General features: G+C 40.1%; 1 protein-coding gene across 3 annotated transcripts; it reads left to right on the top strand.

The window, feature by feature from the left end:
- Positions 1 to 26,063, top strand: LOC119791217. Of its 3 annotated transcripts, none has more exons than XM_038297195.1 (8): positions 1 to 184; positions 363 to 480; positions 2,341 to 2,416; positions 2,979 to 3,249; positions 6,970 to 6,993; positions 7,087 to 7,119; positions 7,197 to 7,267; positions 25,820 to 26,063. In XM_038297195.1, the coding sequence occupies exons 1-8, from the start codon at positions 163 to 165 to the stop codon at positions 25,862 to 25,864; spliced, it is 660 nt and encodes a 219-aa protein (XP_038153123.1). In that variant the 5' UTR covers positions 1 to 162; the 3' UTR covers positions 25,865 to 26,063. The 3 variants fall into 3 exon arrangements, with proteins under 3 accessions (XP_038153123.1, XP_038153124.1, XP_038153125.1); XM_038297196.1 differs by lacking the exon at positions 25,820 to 26,063 and adding an exon at positions 7,373 to 7,624; XM_038297197.1 differs by lacking the exon at positions 363 to 480.

Raw genomic sequence — 26,063 nt, 5'->3', positions numbered from 1 at the left:
CTCTCTCATTCTCTGATGGATAATGAGTTTCCTTGACAGAGGCACGACACCGGGATCTGTCACACCCGGCAGCCCCGTCGGAAGGCAACCGGACTTTCGCTCAGTCTTTTGAAGACATTTGGACACCTCTCCAGGCGACTGTTGATTCTGCACCAGAGCAGCATGGAGGACCATGGTGAAAATGGTGAGTATCTTCTAGTACCATCATCATCTACACTGACCTCCAAAGTTGAAACGACACAACGGGCGGGACGCCCCATATGAATAACAACATTCCTTTAATGACAACCCCGCCCCTATATTCCTTTCCGGCCCTTGAACGTATCACCCTTGCCATCTTCATCTCCATTTTATGTCATTAGCGTCTATAGGCACCGGTCAGGTCAGTTATGCACAGTTGGATCTCTGTTGGATGAGCGCTGGTACCGTGCTCTTCGGGCTGCTGCAACCGTATTTGGATGCTGGATATTTGTGCTGCTGGTAGGAAAAAAGGATTTTTGATGTTACCTGTGTTCAAGGGTGTAACTTGATGAAAGTTGGTGGGGGCTGATGGATCAACAGTTGTACTTATATTTTGGTAGAGCACTGGCGTAACTTTCTTTATGTCCCCACCAACAATTTACAAACGCTAAGATAATGATTTGTAGGCTACTTAGTGGACCACAAGGAAAAAAAGAACAAGTAAAAAAAAAGGCCTCAAAAATGCACTTAAAAGGGAACGTCGTTTTTTTTTGTTTTTTTGTCTTTTTTTTTCATTGGTTTCTTGATTTTATGTTATTGCATCATGTTCTACTCACCCATATGAGTTTTGTGTCATTTGGAGCTGTTCTGAAGATATTTGGTTTTGTTATATCCAAGCAGACCCGGCTCCAGAAAGAAATTAAAGGGGGGGCATTCCATTTTTTTTGGGGGGGCACACTTTTTCAGCAGAAATTTGATTTACTTCAAGCTTAACACTAGCTTTGTGACCATTCATTCAGTAAAAGAAATCTCATTTCATTTTTTTTTTTTACTTTTAAGAGACACAAATTACCCTGCAGGAGAAAGAGAAAGCATGCAATATATAATATTTACACTGGGAAACAAACAGCATTAAGACTTTCATATATCTTACAGTGATCCGCCTACATGTTATGAATGCTGGTGTACCATAAAGAATAAATTATGAACTGTTTAGTTTGTGCCTTCAAGTCATTGCCCATAGGAAGATGTTACTTGGATATAAACAGAATATCTTCGGAACAGCTCCAAATGACACAAAACTCATATGGGTGAGTAGAACATGATGTAATAACGTAAAATCAAGGGCCCAATGTAACAAAAAAGGCAAGTCCCCCTTTAAGTGGGATATGCCACACTTAAAAATGTGCAAAAGCCCCGAGGGTCAGAGACTCTCCCACCACAGTCTCCTAAAATCCTGTGGGAAACAGTGATATGATACCAGAAACAAACTTTCAAGATATGTAGAAGCTCTGCAGTTTGATTCTATCTGTTTAATAAGAAAACGTGTGGATTTTAACCTGTAAATGGGAGTCATTGTGCTCTAAGGACAAGCACGGAGGAGCAGCGGTAAGACAGGAAGTGTATAGCGCAGCTCCTGAAACTTTGGAGGTGGTAGACCTTTCTTTTGTAAAATTAGAAGGGGTAACAGATTAAAGCAGCTGTCCCTGCTAAAACTTGTTCCCTCTGTCTCAATCTGGCACAAAGGGTCCCAGCTTCTTCATATTTGGCTTACAAACATGTTTTATGATGACAAATCACTCCTGAAACTTTGGAGGTAATGGACCTTTGTTTTGTAAAATTACAAGGGAGAACATGTAACATGTTCTCCAGACTATAAATAAGGCTTAAATGTGAGATTTTGGAGTTTCTCCGTTTTTCAAAATAACGTAGAAAATATTCGAGGAGCTAAATAATCCAAGCTATCACTAGGTTAATTAGGAGGTTTTCCAGAGCCGCAGTTTTGTGGCAAAAAAAGTCAGTGTTGTGTTAAAAATAAATGACTAATTATGTGGACATTTTGTTAATTTATTTACGTACAGCAATGAAATGCATAAAAATGACCATGTGTTTTAGCCCAATAAGCTAGCTCGGCTGCTGCTGTTTTTAGAGTAACTGATATTTGTGTGTTGAGCGCTGATGGAAACAAGTTTATTAAGTTTGATGCCCCAAGTTTAAACAAGCTCTTATTTTCTCTTTGGAAATCTGTATGAATGGTGAGAAATAAAAGCACTTCTGTTTGAATCTTAACAGCCTACAAACCTGAATTAGTTATATATGAAAAGATAAAACCTGTGACAATAATATAACAACTGACAAACTTTTACATTTACTTTCTAGGCACCTAAAAATGCCTCTTCGTATCGTACCAGCGGTTATTTCCCTGCTTCTGGCTGTGGTGGCCGTTACAGGGGAGGTAAGTTACTAATATATGCTCAAAATGATCACTCAATCCAACTAACTCTGCCTCACTTTCTACTCTGGTACCTTGTTGAGATGATTTAGTGTTAGTTTGGTGAAATTTCTGTTGAAGTAAATAACATCAAATCTTCAAACATGCCTTAAAAGATTATTGTTAAGCTACATAAATATAGCTTATTAATTATTACTGTAAAAATGTGCATAGCTGTATATTGATTATATATTCTCCAGGTGCACCATTTTATATTCTTAGAACACTTTTCAGTATAGTATTTTATTGTTTATCTTTTAACTCTTCACTAGTATGTTATTCTTCTACACTTTTCTAAGGTCCACATTTCTGTGACCAACTTTTTTCTATAATCTTCTTGCTGCTGTAAACACCAGAATTTCACGATTGTGGGACAATAATGGATTTTCATTTCTATTCTAAATATTTAACAGTCTAAAATAATTGCTATGTTAATGTAGAAAAATCTCAGCTTAAAGCCAGTCTGCTGTACTTTAGATTATGTTTTTGTTGCTCATTTTCTTGAAGCCTGTTGTCTTGTTAACAGACCAACCTCACCTGCTACACGTCAACGCTGCCTGAGGCTAAAAATATTCAGATCCTGTACGATGAACATCAGAGCACGGGACATTTCTGGGCCCGAGGTGGTTCAGATTTGGCTCCCTGTAACCTGTCCTCCGTGTTCTTCTCCCAACATTCCGTATGCATCAACGACTCAGCAGGAGCACAAACTGTCCTCGTGGTTTTCTGCAACCTGACAAGCAACGTCAAGCTAGTTTTTGAAGGCCCAAAAGGACACATCCACTTTAACAAATCAGGTAAGGAAATCGCCACAGTTCCTCCTCCAGTTTTTTTGGGTAACTTCTCCTTCTGTTAAACAACTTTTCATGCTAACGGGGAAAACACAGAATCGAGTTAAAAGCTGCTCTTTCAGCCTCTTAAAGTGGAAATGAAACATTTAACCAAACTAACTTAATTCACAAGATACTGTGTCTTACTGTTATCAATAATTATATTATAGCGTACCCATAGTCATTACACATGTGCTATAACTGTAGAATCAACATAAACTTACCACAAATTTAAGAGAATAACATACAGGAAGGCTACTAGGCTACTTGATGTAATAAACAGTCTGAGGTAAACAGAATTTAAAGTTAAACTGGCTTAATCACAGACAGCCTTGCTTTCTGTGTTTGCTACTTCATAACAAATTAACTTAGAAATGCAATTTCTCACATTATCATTTTAATATTTAAAGCATGTGCATTCCCTGGAAAATTACATGATATAAGAAAATAAAATACGTGGCAAACTTTTACAGCAATTTGATCAGCGATTAAACTATTCCTTTAATCCCAACATTGAACAAGATTATTATTTTTTTATGGGCCAACTACCACTTTGCTAGTAGTAGGCATCTTGCTCACATTTGATTCCCTTCCTTCTGCTCCGCCAAGGCGCTGCATCAAAGATGACGTAATGTCCAAAGCAATTTCATCGATTGGCTGGGCGGGAGGTGTATAAGGGGGGTTTTGTAGATGGCTGCAGGTGCAGCTAGACCCTTCTCTAAATAAACTTTAAACTATCTCAATGGGCATGAGTTCTTTTACTTAGGTACAAAAAAACCCAAACAATTTAATTACTTACTCTTTGGTGTTTTTTGAAGCGTACGGCGACCTGACGGCGCGCACATGCATTACTGTGGGTATTCTTGTCTGATGGGGTATGCTGATCTGACAGAACACCAGCTAAAGCATGAAACTCCTCTGAGAGTTTTTAATTTCACCGCCTATAAGTTGGGCTCTACTGACCGACCAGCACACTCCCAACAGCTGGTCGCGTAAACAATCAGCCAAAATGACAGGATAGGAAAACACGCTAAGCAGGCATAGAATAGACACAAACATTTATGTTTGCACGTATTAAATCATCAACCGTGATTCCCCGTTTCCACAACAGGCATTCGGATTATCATACAGTCCCAGGTCTCCCTCACCATCCTGGTGGCTGAAATGCCCGGTCCCTCCATGTCTCTGATCAGGGGTCGCTCGGGGACAGCATGGCTGCCTCCAAAGCTTCCAACTCTCGACACAGCAATATAAATGTCAGAATACTGGTAAAGGACAACTAGCTATACAGTACGGTCCAGGTCGGCTTCCTGCCGGCACATAGACTCCATAACGCTGGGCAGCCATACCAGGTAGCATGGAGGTGTCCCTGAACAACTCCTGAGCAGAGCCATGGACCGACCAGGTATTTTAGAAATAAAGCCTGCAGAATGGTGAGGGAGAACTGGGACCTTAAGATGTTGTGGAAACGGGGGAATCACGGTAAGAAATGGACCATTTCTATGGAGGTTTAAACCTGCTGTGGTAGCCGCTGGCTATCGGCCCCAGCGCTGCATTGATGTTAATACTGATGGCTGCAGTTATACAAAGTGTGTTGTTAATCCATCTTTTTATAGCTTGTGCTCAAAGGGATTGAATAGCAAAAATGCCATTGACCAGTAAAATTACATTATAAATCCCACATGCTTGTAATATATATCTAATTTGAAAGTTAATGAGATACCGTAAATCCTCTGATATAGGAGGGGCCCTTTTTTCACTCAGGTGCATCTTGGTCCAGGCCATTATTGGAAGGAGGCCAGAATAAAGGCAGGCCTCTATTTCTATTTGAGCAAAACAGACTACCAGTGGGTTTAATGAAAACAAGATTTTGTGTCTCTTTGAACCTATAATATAAAAAGTTAATTTATTGAAAAAGTACAGTTACAGTTTTTTTGAACAGCAATACGGGGAAAAAAAGCCTACACAGAATGGAATCTTGGTCAAACTGACTTGCGAAACAAAGTAAAAAAAAAAAAATTATATAAAAAGTTATTTGAAGTTTTGAATTCCAAGATTACAGTGAGGTTAATCTGGATTAAGAAGACATATATATATATATATATATATATATATATATATATATATATATATATATATATATATATATATATAACTCGTACTTCATAAGGCCTTACTTAACTTGCATACTGCCACTGTTATCAACCAACATAAAAGAAAGCACAAAAAATGTGCAAGGACACAGAGGTGAATCTAAATAATCTTTTTTTCAAATCAGAAAGCTTACTAGTTGTTTGGAACGTTACATTCTACAGAACCTAATGATTATGCTACAATTTGATAAGGAAAATGGCAGAGGTCTTCCTGATTTACAGTGGTGTCAAAAATTCACACATTTGTCACTTAGGTAGAAGTAAAGATACTGCAGTTTAAAAACACTCTGTTAAAAGTTGAAGTTTCAACTTGACCTCTTTAGTCAAGTAAAAGTGAAAAAGTATGTGCTCCAAAAACTACTTAAACTATAAAAATATAAAGTAACCTTTAAAAAAACCAGCCAGTATATGAACTGAAAGCTAAATTATTTGACTATTTGGAAAAATTCTTTGATATAGGACCTAGGATGAGGGAGGTCTTGTTGGTCTCCGTCTCCCAATAAGCTCTCGCCTGTGTCCGACCTTTCAGACATTTCAACATCTTTTCCTGAATCCATCATTATAGCATGGCATAGAAAATTCACGTTTACAGTTTGAAGAACACCTGCTTGCTTCTGATCATTTCCCTTAGCTAACCAATGAGTGTGCGTTATATGACTCATCCAATTACACTAGTTTTCACTAGATGTGGATGGCGCCAATGATCTGCGTTGCATGGCGCACATGACGTGAAATAAATATTTATAAACATTAAACCAAAGCCAAAAGTAACGAGTAAGTATGGTTTAATAAATGTAAGGAATAGAAAGTACAGATACTTGTGTGAAAATGTAATGAGTAGAAGTCAGAAGTAGGAAGAAAAATAAGTAATGGAGTAAAGTATAGATACCTAAAAAGTGTACTGAAGTACAGTAAGGATGTATTTGTACTACCTTACTTGACACCTCTACTGTTTTATGCATGGATGCAGATTCCAAATATGGGCATGTCCCTATACCGTATTACAGAGAGAAGCAGCTTTTAGCAAAAATTAAGCTATCGGTTGGATGTTTTCCAGAAACTGACTTTTATTGGGGTGAAAATATATTTTGATGGAAAAAAGCAAAGGTAGGACTGATTTTATTTGGTTTGCTTGGTTTTACTGGTGTTTTAGGAGGATGTTTTTTAGTGGTTTTGCTAGTGATTTTGGCTTTGGCTGATTCAGTGTCTTGTTGGCTCTCATAACCAATCCATCTTTCATGGCTGCTACATGCATGGCTGAAACCAGGCCCACCAAAACATAAATTTGGGTATAAATTGTATTTTGGTTTTCTGAGTGATTTTTCTATTTTTTTTGCATTTTGTTCTGTTTTGTTCTAGATCTGTGGTTGGTGGATATTAGAATGAGGTAGATAGTCTTGTAGAGGAGTCTTAGACACAAAGTGCGTGTCAGTCTCAGAGTTAGTCAGCTACAACTTATTAATATTGTAAATTAGCTCCAGCCCCCTTAAAAGGACGCCCTCAGGCTTAACTAATCCTGTTTTTTCTGTTCCAGAATGTCCCCAGCCACCGATCAACAGTAAGTATCAGTAAAATAATCAGGCTGCTTTTTGGATAAAAATGCAACTATTTCTGTAAAACATCATAAACTAGTTTTACTCTTTTCTTACAGAAGTTTCTGAAATCCACAAAGAACCAAGTCATAGTAAGTTTCTTTGTCTGACACGTTTTAATAATTACCTTTTTAAAAAGAAAATAACCTCTTTCTACTCTGTTCTCCAGGGGGAAGGATCTGTGTTTACATTGTGATAGCTGCCTTTGCCATTGCTCTCGGTGCATTATTGATTTTGAAGGTAGGTGTTTATGGTATATAAAGTTATATAACATGAAGAGATTTTGGTGGGGGGGGGACACAGCTGTACATTGATCACTTCTTCTTTTGACCTTTGGTTTCTCAGATTTGACCTGACAGACCCAGCAACGTTGATCCTGAACGTGGTTGAACACCCATCAACATGCAATGAGAATCCTGTTCGTTTCTGCCACTGTATTCCCCCCCTGGAGCACCGAACCTACAAATACAGATTTAGATCAGACTACCGTATTTTCACGACTATAAGGCGCACTTAAACGTCTTTTTTCCCCCTCAAAATGTGCGGTGCGCCCTTTGGTGCGGTGCGCCCTATGTGTGTTGTAACTGCGACTTTTGAGACCACCTCATTGAGGAGATGATGAAAGAGCGGCTGAATGTAAGGAGACCAGGTGTTTTTTTTCCACTCATCACCATTAATCTGTGACTCCATGCGTGCCCATCTCACAGCTGATGTGAAAAACATGGTGAAACAAATTAAAGCTGTGCTCGCTGTTATTCAACCGCCCGACATCGGTATGAACCGGACGCAGCAGGTGCAGCAGAAGCAGCGTGTTTACATGCAAAGTCAATGGTTGACGCGCGTATAGGCGCAGCAAAAGGTCCCGTAGCGCGTTTTGAGCAGCAGGCACTGCGCGGGAGCGTTTAAGCATCTGCCAACGCGCTGCTGCTGCTCGAGATGGAAAAATTGAAGTTTTGCTGCTGGACACGCTGCATCAACCAATTAGAGAAGCTGATCTGGGAGCTGACAGAGAGACAGACACATCGCTCTGATGACATATGATATTAAGGCAAATGAAAAAGGCTGGATGGATGAGGGGATGATGAAAGCGTGGCTGAGGCAGGTGTATGTGAGGAGACCAGGTGGTTTTTTCCACGCACCACCATCGCTGTTAATCTGTGACTGCGTGCCCATCTCACAGCCGATGTGAAAAAAAAGGTGAATCAAATGAACGCTGTTATCCCAGGAGGTCTGACAAAGGAACTTCAACCGCTCGACGTGTGAACCGGCCGTTCAAAGTAAGGCTGCGAGCGGCGTGGGAGCGATGGATGACAGACAGAGACCACAGTTTCACGATAAGTAGAAGGCAGCTCTGGGCAAGTTACGCCACCGTTAGCGGATGGATTGTTGATGCTTGGACTAATGTGTCTGCTATCTCTGTTGTTCGAGCTTTCGCAAAAGCCGGCATTATTTCTGAGGAGCCGCGCGGCACGGAAAGTGACTCTGACAGCGAAGAAGGGGAAATTGGCATTTCTGATTTAGCGCAGCTGTTTAATTCAGAAACAGAGGATGATGACTTTGATGGGTTTGATTAATACCTTGTAATAAATACTTGAATAAAGCACAGTCATACTCAGTTTTGCTCCCGCTCTATTTTTCTACCTGAAAACTTAATTCAACAGCAGCCTCTGGGCCGGGTCTCCTCGGGGTTCACCGCGGCGGCTGGCAGGTGTTTTTCATCTAAATAATCTAAATCTTGCAGCTATATTTGCTGTGATCAGTGGGAATAAAGTAGTTTTAATATGTTTTTAAGTGAGAAAGTCCACCTGAAAACTTAATAATTACAGTTAGTTCATCCAGATTTTCTATTTCTGTCGGAGGCGCTCAGACCCCCACATACCAGCGGTGCGCAGACAGTAGAAATCCTTTCATCAGCAGCCTCTAGGCCGAGCAGCCTCCGGGTTCACCACGGCGGCTGGCAGGTGTTTTTCATCTAAATAATTTAAACTGCAGGCACCAAGATACCGGCAATAAAAGCGAACATATTCCGTCGGCAGGTTTCAGGATTTTAATTTAATTCAGAAGTGATCACAGCACTCTGTCATCTGCGATGTGTCTGTCTCATGGCCAGCTCCCAGGTTTGATTAATACTTTGTAATTACTGTTCCAACAGAGGCTACATTTCCCTATAATGAAATTTTACATAACAAAAAAAAGGATGAAATCCAGTGGAGGATCCAGGGGTGGGCTACACCCCCGGATGTTTCGCCAAGAGCCCCAGATCTCTCTTGTTGGTAGCATGCGCAGGAAAGCAGCCTGTAGCATTCCCGTAATGTTACATTCCCTGTAGCATTATGCATTATGTAGCATCCGTTTATTTAACTAGGATGAATAGTTGAATACTTTTTTCCCACGACAGCTACATTCCCTGTAGCATTACCAACAGCTGCTGCTAAAAAAACTGATGTCCCACATCTTTATCTTCCAGTTCTGCTGGGAGACTTCAACGCTCACGTGGGCAATGACAGTGAGACCTGGAGGGGCGTGGTTGGGAGGAATGGCTGCCCTGATCTGAACTCGAGTGGTGTTCTGTTGTTGGACTTCTGTGCTCGTCATGGATTGTCCATAACGAACACCATGTTCAAGCATAAGGCTGTCCATATGTGCACATGGCACCAGGACACCCTAGGTCGCAGTTCGATGATCGAATTTGTCATCGTTTCATCGGACTTGCGGCCGTATGTCTTGGACACTCGGGTGAAGAGAGGTGCTGAGCTTTCCACTGACCACTACCTGGTGGTGAGTTGGCTCCGGTGGTGGGGGAGGATGCCGGTCAGACCTGGCGGGCCCAAACGTGTTGTGAGGGTCTGCTGGGAACGTCTGGCGGAGTCCCCTGTTAGGCGGAGCTTTAACTCCCATCTCCGGCAGAACTTCGAACACATCCCGGGGGAGGTGGGGGACATTGAGTCCGAGTGGACCATGTTCCGTTCCTCCATTGTCGAGGCGGCTCATCTGAGCTCCGGCCGCAAGGTTGTCGGTGCCTGTCGTGGCGGCAACCCTCGAACCCGTTGGTGGACACCTCCGGTGAGGGATGCTGTCAGGTTGAAGAAGGAGGCCTATCGGGCCTTTTTGGCCTGTGGGACTCCGGAATCAGCTGATGGGTACTGGCGGGCGAAGCGGCATGCGGCTCGGATGGTTGCTGAGGCAAAAACTCGGGTGTGGGAGGAGTTTGGAGAGGCCATGGAGAAAGACTTCCGCACGGCTCCGAAGCGATTCTGGTCCGCCATCCGGCGTCTCAGGAGGGGGAAGCGGTGCAGCACCAACACTGTTTATAGTGGGGATGGTGTGCTGCTGACCTCGACTCGGGACATTGTGGGTCGGTGGGCGGAATACTTCGAAGACCTCCTCAATCCCACCAACATGTCTTCCATTGAGGAAGCTGGGCCTGGGGACTCTGGACTCGGCTCTCCAATCTCTGTGGGCGAGGTCGCCGAGGTGGTTAAAAAGCTCCTCTGTGGCCAATCCAGTCCCCCTGGATTGGCAGACTGGGGTGGTGGTCCCCCTATTCAAAAAGGGGGACCGGAGGGTGTGCTCCAATTACAGGGGAGTCACACTCTTAAGCCTCCCGGGCAAGGTCTATTCGGGGGTGCTGGAGAGGAGGGTCCGTCGGATAGTCGAACCTCAGATTCAGGAAGAGCAGTGTGGTTTCCGTCCTGGTCGTGGAACGCTGGACCAGCTCTACACCCTCAGCAGGGTCCTGGAGGGTGCATGGGAGTTCGCCCAACCAGTCTACATGTGCTTTGTGGACTTGGAGAAGGCGTTCGACCGTGTCCCTCGGGGGGCCCTGTGGGGGGTTCTCCGGGAGCACGGGGTGCCGGGCCCTTTGATATGGGCTGTCAGGTCCCTGTATGACCGGTGTCAGAGTCTGGTCCGCATTGCCGGCAGTAAGTCGGGCTCGTTTCCAGTGAGAGTTGGACTCTGCCAGGGCTGCCCTTTGTCACCGATTCTGTTCATTACCTTCATGGACAGAATTTCTAGGCGCAGCCAAGGTGTTGAGGGGATCCGTTTTGGTGGCCTTAGGATTGCGTCTCTGCTTTTTGCAGATGATGTGGTCCTATTGGCTTCATCAGGTCATGATCTGCAGCTCTCGCTGGATCGGTTCGCAGCCGAGTGTGAAGCGGCCGGGATGGGGATCAGTGCCTCCAAATCCGAGGCCATGGTCTTAAGCCGGAAAAGGGTAGAGTGCCTTCTCCGGGTCAGGGGGGGTGTCCTGCCCCAAGTGGAGGAGTTTAAGTATCATGGGATCTTGTTCACGAATGAGGGAAGAAGGGAGCGAGAGGTCGACAGGCGGATTGGTGCAGCGTCTGCCGTGAAGCGGGCGCTGTACCGGTCCGTCGTGGTGAAGAGAGAGCTGAGTCAAAAAGCGAAGCTCTCGATTTACCGGTCGATCTACGTTCCTACCCTCATCTATGGTCATGAACTCTGGGTCATGACCGAAAGAACGAGATGGCGGATACAAGCGGCCGAAATGGGTTTCCTCCGTAGGGTGGCTGGGCTCTCCCTTAGAGATAGGGTGAGAAGCTCGGTCATCCGGGAGGGACTTGGAGTAGAGCCGCTGCTCCTCCACGTTGAGAGGAGCCAGTTGAGGTGGCTTGGGCATCTGTTTAGGATGCCTCCTGGACGCCTCCCTGGTGAGGTGTTCCGGGCACGTCCCACCGGGGGGAGGCCCCGGGGAAGACCCAGGACACGCTGGAGAGACTATGTTTCTCGGCTGGCCTGGGAACGCCTTGGGGTTCCTCCTGAAGAGCTGGAAGAAGTGGCTGGGGAGAGGGAAGTCTGGGCCTCCCTTCTTAAGCTGCTGCCCTCGCGACCCGACCCCGGATAAGCGGAGGAAGATGGATGGATGGATGGATGTCCCAGATATGTGAAGCTGTGACTGACTTCCAGACGTTCTTTGCCCCAGTGTTGTATGAAATTCTGTTCCCCTTGTGTCGGGAGCACGCATTGAAGCCAGAGAGGCGGACATTGGGGGATGGGACCATTTTCACTAAAAACAACTCCTATAATGATGTCACGGTTGTAACATCCAGTTTAATAAGCAGCTGTTGTTTCCAAAATTGTAAAATAAATAAATAAATAAACGAGATCCCTTTTAAGCTGTTTTGTGTTTTTTTTTAAACGCCAAGATAATCAGTCTTTCTCCAACTTCTGTCCCTTCAGCCTGAAAGAAATAAAAGTCAGTCACCAAACAGTTTTCCAACTCGTAGTTAGTATTTATCTTATATCGTTGCTTATATAAGAGGATGGAAACTGGATGATAGCAGGACACAAAAACTTTGAGTTCTTGAAACGATGAGTGTAGAATTTCTGCTAAATCCCCTTCTAATGTAAAATATGACAGATTACTGGATTAAGGACATTTCTAGTATACGACATGCCATCACACATAATTTGTGAGAATTTGGAAACAGTTGCTCTTTATTTTACAAAAATATGGGAGGAGGAGAAGAGAGAATTGATATTTCAGCTGCCTGAAATAAGCTGTTCCCCTTCCGAAACTTAGAAGAATCCATTAGAAAACATGATTAGTTGCTAATGTTGAGGTTTGTTCTTCAGAAAAAAGAGGGAATATATGTTAACTATTGAACGTTATGGAGAAATTAACTCTGCATTTCACCCATCCCCATGAGGAGCAGTGGGCTGCCATTGTGCGGTGCATGGGGAGCAGTGTGGTTAAGTGTTAGTTTAGAGACCCAAGAGTGCCGGCAGGGATGGAACCGTGTTAGCCTCACATTGTCACCATCACCATCCACCTCTTCAGCTCTCATAACTCTTATATTTTACCTTCTGTATGACTTACACATGGTCACGATGAACACTGTCGTGAAACAAGAAAAAACTACTATAGTTTGGAGGGCTATGTAAAGTTATCTAAATCTTTTCTAGCCATTGCAAAAGAACCCTTATAAGTTTTCCAAGTTTTACAATTCAGCAAACATACAAATAAAGTAAAGGACAGAAAACATTTTCTTCAATGAGACGTAATTATGGAATTGTGTAAATCAATACACATCAGGTTTTCAACAAGAAGAAAATGAGATTTTAAATATATTCCTGGTGCGTTTAATGGCATTCTATTGTGAAAATTACTTTTTTTTTTTTCTAAAGACCCCCCCCCCCCCCCCCCCCCCCCTCCCAATAATAAAACTTGCTTTAGTGTGAATAGGCTATATCTATTGAAAATCTCAACATTTTCAGGCAGAGTTAGAGTCACCGTTGAAGGTTAGTAGAAGCAGATTGCAAACTCATGATTTAAACAAAACAAGGAAATGAACATCAAAGAACAGCTGCAGGGTGGAGCAGTTTTAGCACTGATGCCTCGATGGTCTGCATTTCTCAACCAACAGATTTCTCCTTTCTCACATTAGTGGTTAAGCAATGCCCCCCGCAAAAGGTCCCAATGGAGCGAAACTATAGACTGTTGAGCATACAATGACTCTTTATTTCCTCTTCTTGTTCTAGTTAAAGTGCATTTCTGCCACCAATTGATGATGAGTTCAACAAGGAAACAGAAAAAAGACTCACCCGCAGGAAAAAAAAAAAATCAATAAAAAAAAAAAATCTAATTATAACTTTCCGAACACTTTACTTTAACCCAGCATAATAAATAACCAAGATTTCATCAAAGCTGTCTAATAATTTCTAATTTATCTTTAAGTTATCATCACTCTACCAGTTTCTAATGGTCAAAAAAAAAAAAGATGCCACCGAAAAAGTCTTCAGACATACCTTGCTTTTTCAAGAAAAATAAGCAACGGAGTGTAAGTAGCCTTGGAAATTATTATTGTAATGCAATAAGTTTGACAAAAGCAGGTGTTTAAATGGTTTGTTCTTTGCTAGTTTAAAAAAAAGCAAATAATCTCAGCTCCTCACAGGACCATGACTCAGACTTACAGTCAGATTTAAAACATGATCAGACTGCAGAGGTTCTAGATATCTCAAGCGAAAATCTTCTAGATTTTAAATTCATGCAGGGGTAAATTAAAAATATGTTTCTTAGCTTCTTAGATTAGTCAACATCTTCATGATATATATTTTTCAGGAGTGCTCAGAGACAGAGTGAGGGACGGCTGCAGATTTGAAGGTATGTTATGGTTGTTATGATTGTTGTAATAATTAAATTTATAATATTATTTATGTTGTAATATAATTGGTTGTTACACAAGGGACTAATATGTTCATATTTTAAAGTTCTTAAAAATATATTTGCACTTACAACTATTCATATTACTTGCACCAAAGTTTTATTTGTTATTAATGTTGGTGATGTTTTTGAGCCCTTACAAAAGAGCCACTGAAAGGTACCAGTCTATCTGTAAATATAAAATATTTTTGTTCTGTTACTGTTGCATTCTCAGCAATATGAAAGCACTGAACAATGTATAATGTATGGCATTCACATTTGTGTTGAGCTCATTTGTAGCTGAATACAAAAGCCTTAAAATCCTGTAACTCCAGGTTCATCACCCAGGACTGCCAACTCTCACCCATTGGGAGTGAGATTAACGCATCTCAATGTCTTCACACGCTCTCACTACTTATCTCCATTTATTCACGTGATAAAATGACGAACATTAAAACTCAACTCCATTCCACTTAAAATACCATGCTAATAAAAAAAAAAAAAAAAGTTTGCCTTTTCAATACGTTAGTGCTCACACAGGAGGACATGTGAGGTTTGTATCCAGTCTGTTTTTTAGCACCAGCCCACCTATTCACTGCCCTGACAGGAGCAGAGCCGGGACTGAGCCATTTATAACAAGGTATGCCATTTAAATTTTATCTTATCTTATGGACTGAGGTCATTCACTAAATTAATGAAGATTTGAAGCAAAGCAGTTGAGTAAATATGAATAAAGTATACAGCAGCTGGCTTAAATAATCAATGTGGAGAGGGTGTATAGATCAGTTCAAAAGGTTTATTTTCTCTACATCTAGAGCTGTTTTTTTTTTTTATCAAGCTTTAATCCTTATTTCCTCTAATTTAGCCTCCTAATTTAGTCCCAGTTTTAGTCTATGTTTTGCTCACAAGTAAAATAATTATTGCTCAGTCTAGTTGATTAATCTAAATCAAATTAAAGCGACACAAATCTCTAAAGCTTTCAGATATGCCTCACAAACCCATAGAAGGTCCACAAAAGAGAAGAACCATTGCATTTTCTTTTTCAAAAGATCAACCACCCAAGAAAAGACAAAACACATACAGAGAGGATGTGTTGAACAATTCAGTTATCCAGGATTGATAGAGGAGGAACCAGAGGGATGTATTTAGCTCCAATAAATATGTTTAAAAACTTAATTTCCATCATATCTACCAAAATAAAACATCCACAGAAATGCTGTCTTGTGTCATAGTGTGTTTTTTATAATATCTACATGCCTCTTAGAAGGTCTGAATTGTCAATTGTGAAAATTTAATAAGATAATGAGTTAAGATTTTTAATCCATAGCCTATTATCAAATATTCATACACAATGTTGTTTGCACGGCATTCTATTGCACTGGTTCCTGTATTAGAGACAGTAATTCAGTAATAACTCATTTGTTTCACATTGTTTATCTTACTTGAGCTGCATAGAATTATTATTAAACACAGTTGTGAAATTCTTAGTTTACAGTAGATGCAAGTATTTTAGTAGGGCCCAAACTTTATTTACCGGTATTTTTTTTAAAGATTTGTTTTATTAACAGAAGCTTTTACAAGATATTTATGGTATATAGCAAGCATTTACAGTTATACTGAAAATTGAATTTATAAAGCAAACTTTTTGATATATAGTCTTACAAACACACCATACAAGGAAGATGATTTTTGATTTTTAACACCAAAAGAAAACAAAGAAATAAAATATTTTGACACATTTCCAAAGTTCTTTTATCATTGGGCAATTCCATAGCATGTGCATAAGATCCCCATCAGCCACTTTACATCCCTGACATCTAGAGGAAAATTTACTGTCAATTCTTTGTAGCCTGTAAGGAGTGTAATATGTCCTATGAATATATTAAACTGGATTAGTCTGTGTTTTGTGGAGGTTAGCACAGTCTGTGCCTGTTCCAATAGATGATGCCACTCTTCCTCCTCATAAATACACCCTATGTCTTTTTCCCATTTCCCTTTTGTAACTGTTTTATCGTAAGCGGCTAACTTTCTATTGATTATACCATATATAGAAGATATTATTCCTTTTGTTGATGTGCATGATTCATTACATAGGTGGCTTTCAAGAGGAGTTTCTTTTGGGATACCTGGGATACCTTTCTTTTGATTTCTCTTTAACCAGGTCTCTGATTTGTAAAAGTTTGAAGAAACTATCTTGTTGAGCTTAAATTTTTCATTTACCTGATGAGAATTGGAAAATATATAATTAATGTATAAATCAGCTACTGTTTGGACTCCTCTATCCCTCCACCCCCGCAATGCTGAGTCAGCAATGTGATGCGAGAGGCTGGGATTACCCCACAAAGGTGCCCTTCTAAGAAATGAGAGGTTTGTGCAAAGAAGAGAATGAGATTCTTGCCAAGCAGTAAATGTATTCAGTATTATTGGGTTGTTTGTTAATGTGTCTAAACATTTCTTCGTATTCAAGAATGAAACATGCTTTAAACGTATAAGTTTCATCTCATGTTGTTCTATTGGGACCCATCTAACCTCACTGTTTTCTGCATGCAGCCAGATCCATATTGATCGATACTGAGAGGCCAGATAATAATTCCTAAAGTTTGGTAGTTGAAGTCCTCCCCTTGAATAAGGAACCTGTAGAGAGAGGAGTTTGACTCTATTGTTTTTCCTTTGCCATATAAAAGTAGTTATATTTTTATTAAGTTCTTTGAAGAAGCTCTTAGGAACATTTATTGGAAGACACTGAAATAGATAAATACATTTAGGCAAAATATTAATTTTAATAGTGTTAATACTGACAATAAAAGATATTGGAAGATCCGTCCATCTTTGAAAGGTAAGTTTGGTTTGTTCCAACAATTTTGTATAGTTTTGTTTGAATATATGCTCATCTGATTTGCCATTTTGTATACCCAAATATTTAAAACCTGTGTTGCACCATTTTAATGGATCAGTGAGAGCTCTAATATTGCTGTCCTGTATACTTAGTGGTAGAATCTCACTTTTAGTGTAATTCAGTTTATACCCTGAAACAATGCTATATTCTTTGAGACATTTCAATATAGGGGGGAGTGATGCATGTGGATCGTTTATATATAAAAGGAGATCATCTGCATACAGAGAAAGCTTATGTTCACTTGTACCAAATTCAGTTCCTCCTATTGAAGAGTTAGAGCGAATGACAATGGCTAATGGTGTAAGGATTCCAGTTTGTTTGGGTTGTTTTTGTGTTTTTCTTCTCTCCACCACCAGCTGGAGCCCTGTCCTTCTTGGGCCTCCTTCCACACCTGCGTCTCGTTGGGTCATTACCAGAGGATTATTTGAGCAGCGTGCTGTCACTACCTCGACGTCAGAATGTTGGCCAGTATTGGGTACTCTAGCTGAGATCAGCAGAGTCTAACCTTATTCTTGTCTCTCTGAGTCTAAGCTTATTTTTGTATTTGTTTTTCGGCAGGAAGCCTTCCTGAAACACTGGATAAGCCTGGACCTTCCACTACGTTGGAAGGATTGTCTGAGTCACACTGAGCAAGGGGAAACCTCCACATGATCCGTTCAAGTCCGCCTCTGGAAAATCAGGTGAGAGTCCGCTCCTTTACTCCTCTAGGTCCAACGTTAGTCTGCCTGTCCACTCTCCAACGAGTTCCTTCTTCTCTGGATTTAACCCCACAAACTGGATCCAAGGAATAACCAAGAGCCCCCCAAAAAGTGAGTGCCTCTCAAGCATTATAGAAGCCTCTGCCTTTTTTGCCACAGTCCCTGAATTGATCATTGTGATCTCCCCTTCAGAGTTTCTGGTTCCGGTTCACCAGTCCGCTGAGGTCCAGCAGTATTACCCAGCAGAATATCTGTCTCCATCTGTGCTTTTGCTAACCCACAATAAACCAGTTAAGTTTTACCCTTGGTCTCTGAGTGGTTCTCTGCATGTGGGTCAGATCTTTAAAGCCCATTATGACAAATGGCTCAATTACAAGTACAAAGAGCAGTGGGGAGCTTGGACAACCTTTTCTGCAGCCTCTGGTTAGTAAGAAAGTGTTGGACAGAATATAATTTGTTAAAATTTGGGGGCATTAAGAAGTGTTTTAATGCCCATAGCCTTTAGAGTCTGACACAAAAAGCTTGGTTCAACCTGTCAAATGCTTTGTTTGCATCCATGGACATTATTAGCATAGGAGTTTGATTTTTTATTTTTTATAGCAGAGTTCAGTATGTGGAGCAATCGGGGCACATTATCTGCTCCGTGCCTGTTTGGTCAGTGCTTATTATTTTTGGTATAACATCTTCCAGTCTAAGGGCAATTAGTTTGGATAATATCTTGTAATCTGCATTTAATAGGCTGAGGGGTCTGTATGAGTCACACTTCTGTTTGTCTTTACCTGGTATTGGAAGCAGTGTGATTGTTGCAATTTTCAATGAGTCTGGTCATTTCTAATTTTCTAGAGCTTCTTTAATCATATTGGTGAGGGGAGTCAATAGCTTTTTTGAAAAGGCCTTATAATGCTCAACAGGGAAGCCCAGGAATCTTGATATTTTGTAAAGACTTAATGGCTTGGAGCACCTCAGTTTCTGATATTTCTGCATCAAGCAGGTCTTTATCTTCCTCTTGTAAATTAGGAAGGGTTTTTTCCATCCATAAACCTTTTTTCTCCAATATTATCCATATCCTGTTCTGTTTTATATAAGTCTTCATACAACTGTTGGAATTAATAATAATAATAATAATGATAATAATACATTTTATTTAAAAGGCGCCTTTCTGGACACTCAAGGTCACCGTACAAAAAGCATAAAAAACACAGTGTCAGAAACAAAATAAAAACATTTAAAAATACAGAGGCTGTGACAGTGAAATTGATATTTAAAGAGAATACGCAATCTTAAACAGATGAGTTTTGAGTTGCATTTTAAAATGGAGCATTGAGTCCGTGTTTCTGAGTAGGGGTGGTAGAGAGTTCCAGAGGCGGGGGGCAGAGCGGCTGAACACTCACCTCCCCAGTAATTCTGCCTTTGTTGATAGTGAGTCATCAAGAAGTCTGCCGTCCTCCGTTAATATTGAATGTATAAATTTATCAGATGTTTCCTTTTTAATTTTCCAAGCTAAGAGTTTACTTGTTTTGTTCCCAAACTCATAATAATGAGATCTAGTTCTGGCCATAGCTGCTTCTTCTTTGTTGGTACATATTTTATTATATTGCATCCTAGTTTTTGTTAGTGTATTAAGGTGTTCTTCCTTCTTGGTGGCAATGTAATCCTGTTCCTGCTTTCTAATATCCATTTCCAATTTAGTCAGTTTGTCTCTAATTTGTGGGCTTGTGGGCACTATATGACAAAATTTGACCTCTCATAAAGGCTTTAAGAGCCTCCCAAATGTTGGCATGAGAGGAGGAATTTGAGTTGGCATCACTAAATATTCCAATATTAGTGGTCATATATGAAATAAATTCAGGATCTTTCAGCATGTGGTTTTTGAATCTCCACCTGTGGGTTTTGGGCTGTGAATCAATCATCCAGGAAAGTCTTAAAGGATTGTGATCTGAGAAAGTAGCTGCTAAATATGAACATTCCTTCACAATGACCTTCATATGTTGTGGCAAGAGGAACATGTCAATTCTAGAATGTGTGTTATGCACTGTTGAAAAGGTTTTCAACAGTGCATAACACATTCTAGAATGTGTGTTATGCACTGTTGAAAAGGAGAAATCTCTCTGGTTTGAATAAAGATTTCGTCACACATCAGTTATGTCTAAATCTTTCATACCTTGATTTAGTGCTTTTGCCACATTTGGTAATGAAAATGTTTTGGTAGATTATCGACCCAGAAGAGGATTTAAGACCATTTTAAAATCTCCACCCACAATATACTGACCCTCTTTCATAATCAAATTGTTGAAGAATAACGGGTCATCATAATTAGGTCTATATATGTTTCCCAATGCTATTTTGTTCCAATTTATTTCACAGTTTACGAGCAAAAATCTGCCACTTTTATCATTTTCGACTGAGTTTATTTTAAAGTTCAGGTTTTTGTTAATGAGCAAGGCAACGCCTCTTGCTTTGGTAGAGAAAGATGAGTAGAAAACATTACCCACCCAATCTCTCCACAGTTCTAAAATTTCATTGTCAGTGAGGTGGCTAGCAATATCTACTTTCTGCTTCTTTAAATATGTCAAAATTTTCTTCCTTTTAATTGGTGGATTTATCCCTCTTATATTCCAAGATATACAAGTTAATTTAGTCATTATCTAAGTTCCTCGGATATATGTCTGAGAACAGGGGCGGATCTAGAAAAATATTTATGGGGTGGCGTGAGGGGAGCAGGATTTTTTTGAAGGGTGGCAACATATGACCTTTGTTTACACTGAATTTAATCACAGTTATCACAGTTTAGTATGTACAGTAAGTGTTTCATGTGAAACAGTTCATATTAGAAATACATCGTTTAATGTGATCTCACTTAAAAGGAGATAGAAGAATGATAACACTACTTCTAGAGGGGCCTTATGACAGGAAAGGTATTAAAGTAAGACACAGGTGCTGAGTCATAGATGTGTGAGATTGACTGTCAGAGAGGCAGCTTTGCAGCATTTGTAACCCAGAGGTTAACAGAGCCACCAAAGTGTTAATAAAAACAACAATAAATGCTTAAACTAAAAAGTCAATAAATTAGTTCATATGGTAAAATATATCTAAAGATATCTAAAAAGTTTTATTTCATTTTACTGTATATTATTTGATTAAAAAACAAACAAACATCCAAACCAATTATTTACATTATTAAATGGTTGAAACACATGTAGATTTCTATTAGGAAGGGAATTTTGTTCTAAAGCCTTTGCAGCAACTTACATCCAATCAGATCGTTGCGGAAATTCCCCATGTTGGTGAGACACATGCAAAGTGCTGCATTAAAATTAGCAGAGAAGCAAGTGGAGAAATTGAGTCTAAACCTGAAAAGTAAATTTTGGTACTCCAAATATAGATATTTTTGTTTTCGCTCCAACAAAGGTACTTTTGTTTTCACTCCAGAGAAGATATTTTTTTGTTTTCCGGTTTTGAGCTACTGGTGTTTTGCAAAGCAACCAGACTCTGTATTGATGGTTTGTGCACTGGATTAAACGGGACTAGGTGAGTTGAAACAATGCATTTTCTTTTTTGTAAACTAACTATGTTTATACTAAGTAAATGTTTAGTGAATTTTAAGCCAAATTAGAGCATTGTCTTTGGAAGTAAATGCTTTGTCCTTTTTTTTTTCTTTTCCGTGATGTTTTAACATGCATGTAGGATCAGAAATCTGCAGAAATGTGCTTTTCCTTAGTTTTAGACCCATCTAGTTTTTGTATTCTGTTCTTTATTTTATTTTGTTTATGTTAGGCCAACTTAGGTTGGGATGAAGGATTGTTGATTAGACACTGGATTTGGAAATTGGAAGATCCAAGATGGCGAGCCACCCTATGGACACAGTGTGATCTGTGCATGAGCCAGGATTGCACCCCCTGCTGGATGTTTCATGGTTTAAATCTGAACTGGTAGGATCTTTTCACCTTCCACCAAAACTAGTGGATCCAGGTGGATAACATTGGACTGATAATTCAGAGAAAAAAAGGAAAGAAAAAAAAAAGCAGAATCGGAAGGAAGAGACTTTATTCTGTGGAATACAGACCTGTTCAGTCTTTTGCTGAATATTTTGAGTTTTGTAACAGTTTGACTGTATTTTATTTTCTTTATTCATTGTTTGGTTCCAAATGCTAAAACAACATTTTGTCTAAATTCAATGATACCTATACTAAACTAAAAGAGTTGAGATAAATAGAACTAAACTCATTAATAAAAGAGTTAAATAGAGAAATACCTTGAACTACCTTGAACTGAAGATTAAAATAGCTAAAGGTTGCAACCTATATTGATAGGACCCAAAGGAATTTAATATCCTAAAATTAAACTAAGAAGGTTTGATACAAAAAGGGATTTATTCCACAATAAATGTTAAATGTAAGTCATTGTCTTTTGTCCATATGTTCAATAACAAGCCGGCATTTAAACTTTACTCCCTGGTCTGTGTCTCTTATTTATCTTAAGTTTTATCCTACTCCTCTTAATCGCGTCTAGGTTTCTGATCTTGGTCCACAGAACTTTATCATACTATAGTGACCCTTGGAGGTGCTATACATTAGAGACTGACACAGGAGTGGATTTTCACTCCTGTCCCGTCCCACTCCCACAGAAAAAAATTGTGTCCCGTCCCGATCCCGGGCCAGAGTAGAAATCTAAATCCCGTCCCGTCCCACTCCTGGTGAAATTACTCCCACTCCCATCCTGCTCCCATTCAGAATGACTCCCGCTCCCGCACCACTCCCATTCTTGTTGTCTTCAGTAAGATTTCTGCCAATACATTGAATCTGAATTTAGTAAAAGTAAAAGGAATAATAATTATAAATACATAATAAAAGTAACAAACAAGGAAACAGACCATGCTTATCTTAGGTTAATAAACAAAATGTACAATATTGCCTTTTAGAAATTTATTAATTGTTTCGTTTGAACAAAGAAGTTACTTTTAATTTTCAAATTGCTGAAACTTAAAATCTATGCTTAATTGACCAAAAAGTGCATAAAGGCATTACATTCACAATTTAGATAACACACACAAATGGCTCAAAAAGCTGGATATGGTGAACTTCCAGACTTGCCCATTTGCAAGAAAACAACTTACTATAAGAACTAATATTATTGAACGTTAAACACATTCTTGGATGAGTCTAGGAACCTTATATGTTGCTATGCAGGAACAAAAGTGCATCTACATTGTCTGGACTGTGGTTGGAACGTCTCTCCTCAATGAGTCTTCCAGCTGCACTGAAACTACGTTCAGAAGGTTTACTTGTTGCTGGGATTGCTAGCAGCCTCTTGGCAACAGTCACTAGCCCACCTGACCTCTCTTTCCAGAAGTCAAGAAGAGACTGAAAGCGTGTCCACTTGGAGTCAGTCATATACTCAAGGACCAACTGGCGACCCTTTGATTCCATAGTACCAATGTCCTCCTCCCTCTCCTCCTCTACGACACAACTTGCAAAGAAGTTATGCACCTCTGTGGTCTTTGTGGATGAGCTGGATTGGGATGAACCTTCAGGAAAAAGAGAAATTATTATAGAACATTGCCATTTGCAATATAGTTCTTTGTCTTCCAAATAGCCTATTTCTTTGTCTATCAAAGGTGTCACCTAAATAAAACATGACCTACTAGATACTGCACACACCCGTGTGTGAGAATGTATGCCACAAAATAAAAGGAAGGCCTTTTGCTATTTACTACTGCTCTGAATGCTCTGTTCATGGTAGTGTTAGTCACCCGATTTCTCCACACAGCCTGTCTCTCTCTCCTCTGTCCCTGATGTTTCTGTGAGTGCTGCCAGGGTGTTGATGACCTCATCATACTCCTGACAAGGGAGTTTTCCTCAAGAAACTCCTTAAGCTAGGTGAGTAAGCTGTGGCTAGCTTATGGTACTGGTGGATTTTGAACTTCAACTCCACTGCCTGGGCTAACTTCACTTTCAGCTAGGGGAGGAGGAGGGAAATGACATAATGATACATGCATTTTTATCATGATAATATATACAACATAATTTTTAATGGAGCATGAGTTCTAAGGCAGTAAAAAATGTGCTTTATATTACTCATGGAACAGTTATGAATGTATTTAATAATTAACCTACACTTTATGCTGGACAAGATCAAACACACAATTCTTTTCTTGTGTTTATTTGTCTGTTATTGGATAGAGCCAAGTTCCTGTCAGCAACTTCAGTCACCCCCCACCTTAACAACAAAAATCACTAATGTTTTGTATTACCTCTTTCATAACCACACTGTCTCCTTCCACGATCGACAGACCACTCAGTAGAGTCGCTTTGGTCGGGAGAACGAGGTGAAGGGTTGGTGTCTGCTCAGTAGAGAGGTGTCTGGTAGCCTCAGGAGAATCTGTAAGCACACACAGAGACACTTGTGTCTGAAGTAGCTATTTTTGCTTCAAGACTCAGAAATACAGACAAACAGGTTACAAGTCGAGCAGTTTCTCGGTTGGCTCTCTTTACAAACATTTTTTTCTACCCTTCCGCCATGTGAGCTCAAAGTACAGTAGCCTACACCAGGGGCGTTGCTAGGCACAAAGCTTTACTGGGGCACTGGCCCCCTACCGCATGAAGTAATCATTAATTCCTAGGTTTCAGAGTTTTACTTCAGGGGAAAGTTTAACTCAACCCAAACTAAGTTTTTCTTCTATTTCTTGAGCATTAAAGTGTACCTCCTATTTTTCATTTTTGCAAAGCGGTCAATCACTAGACTGTGACTTAGCTTAGAAAGTTCTTCCTTTTCAACTGATAAAATAGCAAGATGATGGAGCCTGTCTTGTCCCATTGTGCACCTCAGCCAAGTGTGGAGCCTCCACAACACACTGAATGAACTTTCACAACTCCAGCTGTTGATTGTGATTGTGAGGGAGATCTGGATGACCTGCGTTAGTGTTGGGAACATGGTGTTATCAAGCAAGTTGAAAACTGCACACTGCATATCCTTGATGACAAGGATTTCTTTTTCAACCATAAAAAGCTTTCAAACCATTTTGAATTAAATGAAAGTTTTTTTCACTCCAAATTTGTCCTGGGGATAGTGGGACAACTTCACTTGTCTAGGACCATCATGCTTTCCCCCTAAGTCACTAATGTCCCCTTCTTGTTTGTGGACGCTGGTTGTTGCATCCTCTTCACCTTCATGGTCCTGTCTCTCCTGTCTCTCTCCTGTCTCTTGCCTGTCAGTCTCGCCTCCTCCTCCCTTTCCTACTCCAGCACCTTCATTCTCATTCTCTACAGCAAACATTAAAAACGTAAATTTATAATTATGTAAATATCTATCATATTGCTAATAATGTTCCTAATGTAACTGGTTACATTAAATCACTAATTCATTACGGGACCTTACCTCCCTCTCTCTCATCTTGTTTTACTGCTTCCCTGTCTCTGCTTCGTGTGAGGAATTTCCTGATATCCATCTACAAACCAATGCAGTAATTTTCAGTTAGTAGCCTATAAATCATGTGGTTTCACTGGGAAAATAATAAAATTGACAGGTAAGAAACGTTACCAGAATTAAAAATGCGTCGCGGCCGCACAGTGTCCCATCCTACTCAGTTGAGTAGGATATATATTATAGTGGAAACCAGTTGCAGGAATGTCTGCATCAAAAATCCATAAAATACTGTATTCTGGCTGCATTTTGGATAAAAATGCAAACATTTCTGTAAAACATCATAAACTAGTTTTTACTCTTTTCTTACAGAAGTTTCTGAAATCCACAAAGATCCAAGTCAGTAAGTTTCTTTGTCTGTCACGTTTTAATAATTACCTTTTTAAAAAGAAAATAACCTCTTTCTACTCTGTTCTCCAGGGGGAAGGATCTGTGTTTACATTGTGATAGCTGCTTTTGCCATTGCACTTGGTGCATTATTGATTTTGAAGGTAGGTGTTTCTGGTATATAAAATAATATAACATGAAGAGATTTTGGTGGGGGGGGGGGGGGGGGGGGGGGGGGGGTGACACAGCTGTAGATTGATCACTTCTTCTTTTGACCTTTGGTTTCTCAGATTCGACCTGACAGACCCAGCAACGTTGATCCAGAACGCGGTTGAACACCGATCAACATGCAATGAGAATCCTGTTCGTTTCTGCCACTGTATACCCCCCTGGAGCACAGAACCTACAAATACAGATTTAGATCAGACTAGTTTAGCTTTATCTCCATTGTAGTGGATGAGACACACCTATAAAAACTTTGCTTTTTTTCTACTCCAAACCAGGTTATTTTATTTAAATTTCTTTTTATTTAAA

Source organism: Cyprinodon tularosa, unplaced genomic scaffold (assembly GCF_016077235.1).
Source record: "Cyprinodon tularosa strain WSP-4 unplaced genomic scaffold, ASM1607723v1 ctg385, whole genome shotgun sequence".
NCBI classification, from domain to species: domain Eukaryota; kingdom Metazoa; phylum Chordata; class Actinopteri; order Cyprinodontiformes; family Cyprinodontidae; genus Cyprinodon; species Cyprinodon tularosa.
This window is presented reverse-complemented; position numbering and strand designations above follow the sequence as displayed.

What these genes read in the sequence shown, in the direction of transcription:
- LOC119791217 (XM_038297195.1), top strand. Translation starts at nt 163, where the DNA reads ATGGAGGACCATGGTGAAAATG. An exon ending in GCTGGATATTTGTGCTGCTG is followed by an intron (nt 481 to 2,340) that starts GTAGGAAAAAAG and finishes TTTACTTTCTAG; the next exon opens with GCACCTAAAAATGCCTCTTC. An exon ending in CCACAAAGAACCAAGTCATA is followed by an intron (nt 7,120 to 7,196) that starts GTAAGTTTCTTT and finishes TCTGTTCTCCAG; the next exon opens with GGGGAAGGATCTGTGTTTAC.